The sequence below is a fragment of the Nanorana parkeri genome, unplaced genomic scaffold (assembly GCF_000935625.1).
Source record: "Nanorana parkeri isolate BGI_ZX_2015 unplaced genomic scaffold, ASM93562v1 scaffold3440, whole genome shotgun sequence".
NCBI classification, from domain to species: Eukaryota; Metazoa; Chordata; class Amphibia; order Anura; family Dicroglossidae; genus Nanorana; species Nanorana parkeri.
The window spans coordinates 7,975-19,833 of record NW_017309708.1 but is presented as its reverse complement, the minus strand read 5'-3'; the positions used below and the strand labels follow the sequence as shown (position 1 = coordinate 19,833).

The 11,859-nt window shown below is 47.2% G+C and overlaps 1 protein-coding gene across 1 annotated transcript; it reads left to right on the top strand.

Moving 5' to 3' along the window:
• Positions 1-9,502: 9,502 nt before the first annotated feature.
• LOC108803143 (E3 ubiquitin-protein ligase TRIM39-like) lies at positions 9,503-11,404 on the top strand. Its single transcript, XM_018574982.1, has 2 exons — positions 9,503-10,496; positions 10,749-11,404. The coding sequence occupies exons 1-2, from the start codon at positions 9,518-9,520 to the stop codon at positions 11,402-11,404; spliced, it is 1,635 nt and encodes a 544-aa protein (XP_018430484.1). The 5' UTR covers positions 9,503-9,517.
• The last annotated feature ends 455 nt before the right edge of the window (positions 11,405-11,859 follow it).

Sequence of the window (11,859 nt, the reverse complement as noted above, 5' to 3'; positions counted from 1 at the left end):
AACCCGCGGCTCCGGAGCCGCATGTGGCTCTTTCATCCCTCTGCTGCGGCTCACTGTCCAGGGGCGGAACTACCGCCGGTGCGGCTGCACCGGGGCCTGAGGCTGTGGGGGCGCCCAGTGAGGTCCGGTCTTGGGAACCCCCCCCTGGTGGAATATGCGGCAGTGCAGGGTCCCGGGGCCCCAAACTGCTGACGGGCTTCTCAGCGAGGGGACGGGTCCTGTGACTCACCTCCTATCTCCCGGCCTCGTCCCTAGTAACAGGCGGTGGGAGAGAAGTGTGCGTCACATGCCCCACTCCCTGCAGTGCACAGCGTCTGGCTGGGATGCTGGCTGTGAGGCTTGGCAGGTGAGTCCGAATGGGGGATGGGGAGGTACGGGTGTAACTGTGTGCTGTTATTTCATTTTAATTAGAAAAGTGGATTATAATGGGGAACATTACACTGTAATGTTGCTTGTTATAATGTTGCCTATTATAATCTATTTATCCGATTAAATGATTAGACAGGGCCGCTGTTTTATCAAAGTTTGTGACTAGGTTGGAATGTGTGACCGGTGACGTGGTCACACATTTCAATGTAATCCCGCCCAGTAAAAAACGATATATGACGTGTTATCTTCATTTAAGATGTCAAAAGGGTTTTGTGGCTCCCGGTGTTTTCTTTTCTCTGGGAAACGGGTCCAAATGGCTCTTTGAGTGTTTAAGGTTGCTGACCCCTGATCTAGTAGAATGGTTGATACACATGTTTATGACGGGAAGACATTGTTCACCTGATTTTTACATAACCTTGTATTGGTTTTAGCGTTAACATACATGACATTAGTATCTTCAGCCTCTTACACTTGAATTGGACATAATGTTCCCATTTAGATATTTTGATCACCAAGTTTATTCTTTCCCCTTTGTTCCTTATTCTTGCTCTGCTTTGTCCCCTCTTGTTTTTCTTTTTTCTTTTATTTCCCCTTTTTCCCTCTCTCTATTCTTTAGATTCTCCTTTCTGTTTGTCTTTTTCACAACACGGCGTCCCCATAGAAACCAGACACTGCAGTGCGAATGCGCGAGTAGGCAGGGAAGCATCTGTTCGGTAGACATGTGCGATTTGTTTCGTTCGGACAAAATTTTCGGAAATTCGGATGTATCCGAATTACAGATATAACGAATGCAAACGAATCCGAATTCCCGATTCCGAAATTCGTTAGCGGTAGTCTGTACGTAATTTCTAGGGCTGGTAATGATTAAAATTTTCCTGTTCGATTCATCGAAATTTTTTTTAATCGATTAATTTCGATTAATTATGGCCAGGATGAACACCAATAAGCAAAAATAAAAAATGCAGAGGAGTTGAGTTCGCAATTCACAGCAAAGTCAGGACAAGCATCTTCAATGGCTAGGTCAATCTTACACGGCAACCAGAATTTCACGCATGAGTCAGCTAAAACCAAAGCATCCCTAATGTTGGGGAACCACTGCCTAATTCAGACACTAGACTGACACAAAAGTTTTGGGAGCACCAGGTAACCAGAACGTGCACATAAACCAGCCGCGAAGCTTAGTTCCTATAGGTGCACTGTGACAAGGGAGCTGAGTTCACAACTTACAGCAAAGTCAGGACAAGCATTATGTGGCAAATAAGTTGCGCTCGGTCTAGTTGTGAATGGATGTGAAAGTGCTCTCTCAAAACCCAAAGGGGGGAGATCACCTTCAGATAACAAAATAAATTTTAAATATAAAGTAGATGTCTCCACTAGTGATAGTGAACTAATGTTTGAAGATGCAGAACTCAACACAGGACAAGCATTGCCAGTGGCTAGGTCAGTACGAAACAACAATCAGTGTTTCACTCACGAGTCAGCTAAAGCCAGAGCATGCCCTTCAAAAAGTCCTTAAGCAATCGAGATGCACACCAGTATCTGACTCCTCCCCCCTTCCCTTAGTTAGCCGACAGAGCCACTTGAGGAAGGGGGGAGGAGTCCGGTGACGTCAATGTCCGTGACGTCACCGGATCTCCGACGGAAGACCCGGAAGCCGGCGGAGAGGTGAGTACCGATCAAAAGATCTTTGATCGATCAAAATAATTTTGATGGATCAAAAAAAATTCACGATTAATCGAGGGATTAATCGTTAATTTCCGCAGCCATAGTAATTTCGTTTGTTGGCTGAAATTTCGTTGCAGCAAAGTGACATTTGAGAAAAAAAATGTCCCCCTTAACCTCACTGGCGTGTGGCTCGGGGGTTAATTTTCAGTACCAAAAGCGGTAACCCCCGAGCCACACTCGGGATTACACTATAGCGTCACTTACCTCGTCCATACGAGCCCCGCTGTGTCCTCCGGCCGATGCCGGGTTCCGTCCCTTGTGAGCGCCCGAGTCGCAGGGGGGGTGGAACTGGCAGGAAATTCCAAAGTAAAAAATAGAAAAAAAAATACTAGGATAATCAGACAGCCAGGGAGGTTAAATGTCACTTTGCGGCAACGAACGAACGAAACAAAATTGTGTACAGACTACCGCTTCAATTTCATCCGAATTCCGAAACGAATTGACTTTCGGACGCGAATCCCGAAAAAATGAAATAACGCTAAATCCGGATGGAAACAAAACTAAACAAATTTTTTGCCAGTGCACATGTCTACTGTTTGGTTCTTTGCCGAACACCCGCCCCACGGCATGATGATGCAGGTGCGGTGGGAGTGACTCTCATAGACAGGAGAGCTGCCTTGAGGAGGACTGCATCCTGTTTCCATGACAACGCACAGTGGTTACCAGACAAAACGGCCATGGCTACTGAGTGTGAGAGCAAATCATTGTTTGTATTCTTTTGCTACGTTCATTTTGATTGGTTACTATTTGACTCCTCTCTACTTAGTTACACTCAGGAGTGAATGCAATACTTGAGTATTCTCAGGCTTTTTTTGAGTTTTGGCAGATTGCCTTTTTTGTAATTGCTTAATGGCGGGAATATGATGTCATTGTGATGTCACAGGATGAGGGTGTTGTTATTTTTCTCATTTATGTATGTCTATATAATGGTTGTGGTTCTTCTATACAATGTCATTATTGAGCCCGATGAAGGGGACCCTGCCTGGCCCCCTTCATCGGCCCCCCTATTACTTCTCTACCCCCCCCTTGGTATACCTCTGTATTACTCCTCTCCTTCCCCCTTAATACACCTCTGTATTACTCCTCTCCTCCCCCTTTTAGTATTCCTCTGTATTACTCCTCTCCTTCCCCCTTACTACACCTCTGTATTACTCCTCTCCTCCCCCTTAATACACCTCTGTATTACTCCTCTCCTCCCCCTTAGTATACCTCTGTTTTACTCCTTTCCCCCCTTAGTATACCTCTGTATTACTCCTCTCCTTCCCCCTTACTACACCTCTGTATTACTCCTCTCCTCCCCGTAGTACACCTCTGTATTGCTCATCTCCTCCGCCTTAGTACACCTCTGTATTTTTCCTCCCTCTCCCTTTTTTATACCTCTGTATTACTCCTCTCCACCCCCCTACTATACCTCTGTTTTACTTGTTTCCTCCCCCTTATTATACCTCTGCAATACTCCTCTCCTCCCCCTTAATACACCTCTGTATTACTCCTCTCTTCCCCTTAGTATATCTCTGTATTACTCCTCCTCTTTCCCTTAGTATAACTTTGTATTACTCCTCTCCTCCCCCTTAGTATTCCTCTCTATTACTCCTCTCTATTACTCCTCTCCTACCCCTTAGTATACCTCTGTATAACTCCTCTCCTACCCCTTAGTATACCTCTGTATAACTCCTCTCCTACCCCTTAGTATACCTCTGTATTTCTCCTCCCCCTTAGTATTCATCTGTATCACTCCTCTCCTCCCCCTTAGACACTTATCACATAGAAATAACAAAATGCTCTTCATGGAATATATAACAGTCCAACATGAAGCCAATGAGATTCATTCATTGTTAGGATTCACATCCACTTTAATATACTTTTCATCATGTGATCCAGTGGAGAAAGGGTTTGTGAGGGTGGAATGCATTTGGGCGAGTACTCGCTCAAATACTCGGCATCGATACCGATACTAGTATTGGTGCATTCCTAGTAAAAATAGTGGATGGAATAGCGATACCGCTGCTGACTTTATATTTAATAGACATGCATGCGTACCTGTATTGTATGGTCTACCAAAGATACATAAGGGCACTAACCCACTTGCCTTTCGCCCTATTGTATCTGGCTCTGGCTCATGTACTCAGACGAGGGCACCGTTTGCTGATTATTACCTCCAACCGCTTGTTCGCACACTTCCAGCTTATATCAGAGACACTGATGATTTCCTATGTAAACTGCAAATGTTTGAGAACTTTGAAAGTGGCTGGAAATTAGCAACAATGGATGTTGCATCTCCATACACATGTATACCGAACAATGCGGGTATAGCACATGTATACCGAACAATGCGGGTATAGCACATGTATACCGAACAATGCGGGTATAGCACATGTATACCGAACAATGCGGGTATAGCACATGTATACCGAACAATGCGGGTATAGCACATGTATACCGAACAATGCGGGTATAGCACATGTATACCGAACAATGCGGGTATAGCACATGTATAACGAACAATGCGGGTATAGCACATGTATACCGAACAATGCGGGTATAGCACATGTATACCGAACAATGCGAGTATAGCGCATGTATACCGAACAATGGGAGTATAGCGCATGTATACCGAACAATGCGGGTATAGCACATGTATACCGAACAATGCGAGTATAGCACATGTATACCGAACAATGCGGGTATAGCACATGCATACCGAACAATGCGGGTATAGCGCATGTATACCGAACAATGCGGGTATAGCAGCTGTTGAACATTTTTTGACTCAAGGAAGTGCTCGTGATACCCCAGCGGCATTTATTTCATGTCTTGATTTTGTGTTGGAGAACAATTTGTCTACTTTTGAGAACAAGGTCTATAAGCAGATTAGGGGAACGGCCATGGGGAGCTCTGCAGTCCCTTCATTTGCTAATTTGTTTATTGGTTATTTAGAGGATTGCTATGTTTTACAAGTTGAGTGGTTATGACAAACATGTTAAGACCTGGATGAGGTTCATAGATGACATATTCTTGATTTATGGCGAATATGAGCAATTTGCTGAATTTGTCTCTTTTCTCAATGGGCCGTTCCCCGGTATTGTATTCAACCCTGAATTTTCTGAATGTGGAATTTGGTTTCTTGATGTTCTGATTACCGTGTCTGATAACAAGCTCGCCACAAAACTCTACTCCAAGCCCACTGATAGGAATACACTGTTGTGTTATGATAGTCCACACCCTCAGCACCTATGTGATAATCTACCTATTTCCCAATTTTGACACGTAATGAAGATATGTTCTGATCCTACTGCAAGAACAGTACAGATTGACAACATGTATGATAGATTCCTACAGAGGGGATACCCGGAGTCAGTCTTAGACAATGCACTGACAAGGGCCCACACGAGGTTCTTAGGAACCTTGGATACACAAAATGTACATGACAGGATCCCATTCATACAGACATTCACGTCTTCTTCCAAGATTATTCACGGAACTACCACCAACAATATAAACATTCTTCAAGCCGATAAAACTTTGGTGTGACGACATGGTGATGAGTTTATAAGTTAAATGTGTATTGGTGTTGGGTTATGTTTAAGTGCGTTATGCTGTGTGACCTGGTTAGGGAAAGACTATCAGCACCATCCCTCGTTATCTCCCATTGTTCTCTGAGGGAGCTCAGAACAATGACATTCTGGCCAGGCTATGGCTGTCTGGAGCTCGTTAGCAGGTGGACACCTGTGGTGTTGAGCAGACCGATTGTCTGGGGGGGAGGGGGGATGTGATGGCATTATATTCTGATTTCATCACTTGCTGTATATGTTTGGAGCAGCCAATCCATCTCCGACAGCCATTCCTCCCGGGGCTGCTCTCCCAGGAAAGGCAAACGCAAGTCCCATTGCAGCCAGTATCGTTCCTCGGATGTAGGGAGGACCTTGCCACAATAGTGCTGCTGCAGTTTAAGAGTCTCCCTCCAGATCTCCCGGCGTAAAGCGTCTCTCCTTCCCAGCATATCCTGGGCAGAACCAGGATTGTCGAGCTGGGCCAGCGCTTCCATGGCCGTAGGCAACTGTGGCTCTTCTCCTATGTCCGCAGCAAACTTGGTCCCGGTGGTGGTTTGAATGTCTCCTTAGGCAAGGAAGAGCATCCCACCGCTGCCACCAATACTGTAGCTCCCAGTTTCCCCAGTCACTAGCCAAGGCTTGAGTGAAGGTGAAACAAACTCTCCTTTATTGAGCAACTGCACAAACTTTTATACAGCAAGTGATGAAATCAGAATATAATCCCATCACATCCCCCCTCCCCCCCAGACAATCGGTCTGCTCAACACCACAGGTGTCCACCTGCTAACGAACTCCAGACAGCCATAGCAGAGCCTGGCCAGAATGTCATTGTTCTGAGCTCCCTCAGAGAACAATGGGAGATAACGAGGGATGGTGCTGATAGTCTTTCCCTAACCACGTCACACAGCATAATGCACTCAAACATAACCCAACACCAATACACATTTAACTTATAAACTGATCACCATGTCGTCACATTTGGCACCAGTAGTCAAGAACAAACCATTCCAGGTATAGAAACGCAGTAGAATGCTTTGCGATCTATTAGTACAGGCCGATCCGAGGCCCGAGTATAACAAGAAACCTTTTGTATTTCCTAATAAAATTGGCTGTTACAAGTGCTACCACTGCAATATTTGCAACTCCATTATACAGTATGTGGAGATTCATTCACACTTCCGTATAATGGTAAGAAATATACAATAAGTGGGTTCTTTACCTGTGACACTGAGTACTGCATCTATTTGCTTAAATGTCCATGTAAGGCCGTAGCCGGAAGTTCGCACTCTACTGCACATGCATGAGTTCCAGCCTTCTGGGTTGCCAGAAAACGTGAAAGTGGCGCACAGGAAGTGACACGTTGCACTCTAATCTAATGCTCTATTTAAACCAGCTGGCAGAATGGATCAGTGCTGAACGGTCAGCTGTGTTCCTGCTATTTGTTTGCCTGTTGCCTTGACTCGGATTGCTGCTGACCTTGATTGACCGCTGCCTGCCCCTGACCTCTGCTTGTTATCTGGATTCTGCCTCTGCCTGCTCCTTCTGTACCATGCTGATTGTCTGGAGTGACCCCTGGCTTGTTTGACATCACTCCAGTTTCCACTGCAATCCTCGCTGACATCTCAGCTGTCAACCAGCCCTACTCATCCCTCCAGGGATCCAGTGGCCGGACTTCTACCAGGCACCGTGTCTGAACATCTTGGCACCCGTGCTCCTCTCTGTCTACTCGCTCCCTTTTCCCACTCTCAGGGGTGTAAGACAAGAGCCGCAAGGGAGGCCTCCTCAGCCAATCGGTCCTCCACCAAGTACGTGATAGCCCATGTGCGATGGTGTACATCGGCAAAACTGATGGGCCTTTCAAGAGGCACTTTCAAAAAGCTCCAGGTCCAGCCGATGCCAGTTCCAATCCAGCAGGTTCCGGCCCGGCCTGCTTCTGTTCCGGCCCGGCCTGCTTCTGTTCCGGCCTGGCCTGCTTCGGTTCAAGTTCCAATCCGGCCTGTTCGAGTTCCAGTCCAACCTGCTCCAGCTTCTGTGCCAGCCCAGCCTGCTCCAGCTTTGGTGCCAGCCCGGCTTGCCCTGGCACAAGATCCTTCATCCGTGGGAGCTCCCTTATCTACTCCCCCGCATGCTATCCCAAGAGGTTGCCTTCATTTTATGGACAGGCTGGCCCATTCAGGCAAGTGGGGTCCTCACCCATTTCTCAAGATCTCTTGCCCTATGGCCTCTACTATAGTTGTTTTAGGTTATAATGCATGTCCGGAGACTCTGTTTCAACTACGGCAGTGTGTGCCTGCTGCCCAGCTCCTTTTCTCTGCTGATCCTGTGTCTGCTGCCCAGCTCCTCGCCTCTACTGATCCAGTGCCTGCTGCCCAGCTCTTCGCCTCTACTGATCTTGTGCCTACTGCCCAGCTCCTCGTTTCTGCTGATCTGGTGCCTTGGTAGCTTGTCCAGCTGAACTTTGTGGGACCTTTGCTAGCTGTCTGCTCTGGTCTTGGTGATGTGGTGGTGCCCCTTCCAGCCGAGGGGCCTGGGGGTTTGGGCATCCGCCTTAAGTGGGGTGATCATGAGTGCAAGCCCGGACCTGGTGGTGGTGATGTCCTGGGGAACGGGGAGCTCCATTTGAGCCCTCCTGCTTTCCAAATGGTGTCACTGCATTCCCCAAGGCATGTGGCGACCTGCGTCGGGTGGCCACTGCTTTTGGGGTATCCGGGTGGCTTGCTGAGCGAGCAGTCGGTCCTGGTGACCCCCCCAGGCTGAAATATGAGCTCCTCGATGTTGTGGGGTATGCGCTGCGGAACCCTGGTGCCCGTTCATGTTGGGACTTCCGCTGGCTTCTGGTATTTGCTGCTGGATCCTGGTGGTGGGATGCTCGGCCTGTTGCCCCACCCTGGCGGAGGGGGGCTCGACCGGTCGCCGGACCATGGCTCTAGGGCGGACGACGAGCTTGGAGGACGTGCAGGCCTTGTGTTGGCAGTTGCAGTGCTCCCCTGCAGGTGTCTCCAGGCAGCCAGAGACCTGAGCACCTCCAGGTGGCACTGGGACTCTGGAACCAGGTCCTGCACTTCCAGGGCTCACCTGCAGGTGTCCACAATTAGGCACCACCTGATGCTGATCTGGGAGGGTATTTAATCCCTCCCTGCAGTGAACCTGGTGCTACAGTATCGTAGCCATTTCCTGTATCCTGTTTCCTGCATCCTGGTGCCCCCTTGTACCCTGACCATTGCTCCGTGGCTCCCCTTATGTTGCCTTGCTCCCCAGGTTTCACTTGCCCTGTTGTCTGTGTTTGCATTTGCATTTAGTTAGCTGTTATTACATGTGCGTGTTGGTGGGGTTGTTTGTGTCTATATGATTTCGGTGTGTCTAATAAACTGTACGTTCATAAACTCATAGCCATTGTCTGGTGTGGTCAATCATTTGGTTCTCCCGTGTGGGTACCTGCATGCGGTGTGGGGACACCTGCGCACAGTATCCTGACAAGGGCTGGAGATAGCATAAGGCTCCATAGGCAACCACCTGAGGGCACCGGGGGCCCATGTAGGCAAAAATCCTTTCACCAGCTATGGACCCCTTCGCTGGACATCCACCTCACTCTCCCATCACTGATCATCACAGTTAATTTGTAATTATCATTTGCATTATTTTTCATTATGGGTGTAAGTGGGGCCTCAGGTTTGAGTTTAGTGTAAGGCCTCATAAAGTCCTCAGCTGCCTCTGATTCTTATCTTTACTACTATATGAAACCTCCCTCTTCTGATCTCCGTGTCTGATATTACGTATCCGGCTCGGCCTCGCCCTGTGTAGGAGAATGTGACCAACTCAACTGTATTCTCCCCGTGTCAGAGACTTTCACTTTCACTTTTCTGCTGTCAGCGATGGCGTCTGCTGATCTGAGAGCTGAGCTGGAATGTTCCGTCTGTCTGAACATTTATACAGATCCTGTAAACCTGAAATGTGGACACAACTTCTGCCGGGACTGTATTGATCGTGTGCTGGATACACAGGAGGGGTCTGGAGGTTATTCCTGTCCTGAATGCAGAGAGAAGTCCGAGGAGCGGCCTGCACTGCAGAGGAACATAAAACTGCGTAACATAGTGGATAATTTCCTGTCTGCTCAGCCAGATCAGGAGGAGTCCGTGGTGTTCTGTACCTACTGTGTGGACTCTCCTGTACCTGCTGTTAGATCCTGTCTGCACTGTGAGGTTTCTCTGTGTGATAAACACCTGAGAGTCCACAAGAAGTCTCCAGAACACATCTTATGTGACCCCACCTTGTCCATGGAGAGCAGGAAGTGCTCCGTCCATAAGAAGATCCTGGAGTATTACTGCACTGAGGATGATATCTGTATCTGTATGTCTTGTTGTGTGATTGGAGGTCACATCGGCCATAAGATGGAGTCACTGGATGAGGCTTCTGAGAAGAAGAAGGAGACACTGATGAATGTTCTGAAGAAACTTCTGAAACAGAGAGAGGGGACGGAGGAAAGAGTCCAGAGTCTGCAGGAACACAGGAGGGAAGTAGAAGAAAAAGCAGCCGGTGACACAAAGAGAGTCTCTGCCCTGTTTAGAGAACTCAGGAGACGTCTGGAAGACCTGAAGAAGAGAGTCCGGGGTGAGATCTCTAGGAGGGCAGAGCTGGTCTCCCTCTACATGTCAGATATGATCCGGGAGCTGGAAGTAAAGAAGGATGAGCTGTCCAGGAAGATGCGTGACATTGAGGAGCTGTGTAACCTGACGGATCCACTGACTGTCTTACAGGAATCAGACACAGGTGACTTGTGTGATACTGAGGATGATACTGAGGATGATACCGAGGATGAAACTGAGGATGAAACTGAGGATGATACTGAGGATGATACTGAGGATGATACTGAGGATGATGCTGATGATTTAACTGAGGATGAAACTGAGTATAAGACTAAGTATAAGACTGAGGATAAGACTGAGGATAAGGCTGAGGATAAGACTGAGGATAAGACTGAGGATGATACTGAGGATGATACTGAGGATGATACTGAGGATAAGACTGAGGATAAGACTGAGGATAAGACTGAGGATGAATCTGAGGATGATAGCGAGGATGGAGATGATGAGGACAGGGAGAGACATGATAAACTCCTCCATGATGGAGGGGGTCTGGATGTGGCTGAGATCTCACACACATTACACACAGGTATATCTGATATAATAACAGAGGTAAATGTATCCTTCTATATACAGGGAGCTGAAGACATATTACTGGATGTGAGCACAGCTAGTAATTATCTACAGATATCAGATGACAGGAAAACTGTCTCCAGGTCAGATATAGACCAGAATCGCCCTGAAACACCAGAGAGATTTCAGGATTATCCTCAGGTGTTGAGCAGTCAGAGTTTCTCCTCAGGGCAACATTACTGGGAAGTGGATGTCGGGGGGTCAGATAGCTGGATAGTTGGCATGTGTTACCCCAGTATAGAGAGGAGAGGAGATCAGTCAGTGATTGGAGGAAATAACAAGTCCTGGGGTTTGTACAGGGGTAATGATCGGTATTGGGTGATACATGACAGTAATGGGATATTCTTACCCCTCAATATCTCCAGTAAGAGAGTCAGGATATATCTGGATTATGAGGGAGGGCGGATCTCCTTTTATGATCTGTGTGACCCGACACCGATCCAACACCTCCACACCTTCACCACCACCTTCACTGAGCCCCTCCATGCTGGGGTATGTGTATGGGGAGGTTGTATAAAGATATGTGGGGGGAATCGTGAGTTGTGAGAACTCTGCGGAGAGTCTGGTGATGTCACACAAGTTGGGATTGGTGGAATATATAGCCAATTGGATGATGCAGTGGGCGGGGCTATAGGTTTTTCTACAATAAATGTAAGTTAGATATCTCCCTGTGTCAATCACCAATCACTGCGATTGGGTGAAATATCTGTCTAAATACTGGAGGAACAATGAGTAACATGTTCCTATTGGTCAATGAGCAGGGGTGTGGCCTATCTATCTATCTATCTATCTATCTATCTATCTATCTATCTATCTATCTATCTATCTATCTTCTCATTCCTTATTAATAATACATTTACAATGAGTTTGTTGTGTTGATGATTTTATTGTGTGAAGAAATAGAAATGAATAATAGAGATACAAATATCCAGAAAGAGAGGGAAATGGATGTAACAATCTGAGAGGAAACATATGAAGAAATGATCCCGAGGTTCACCAGG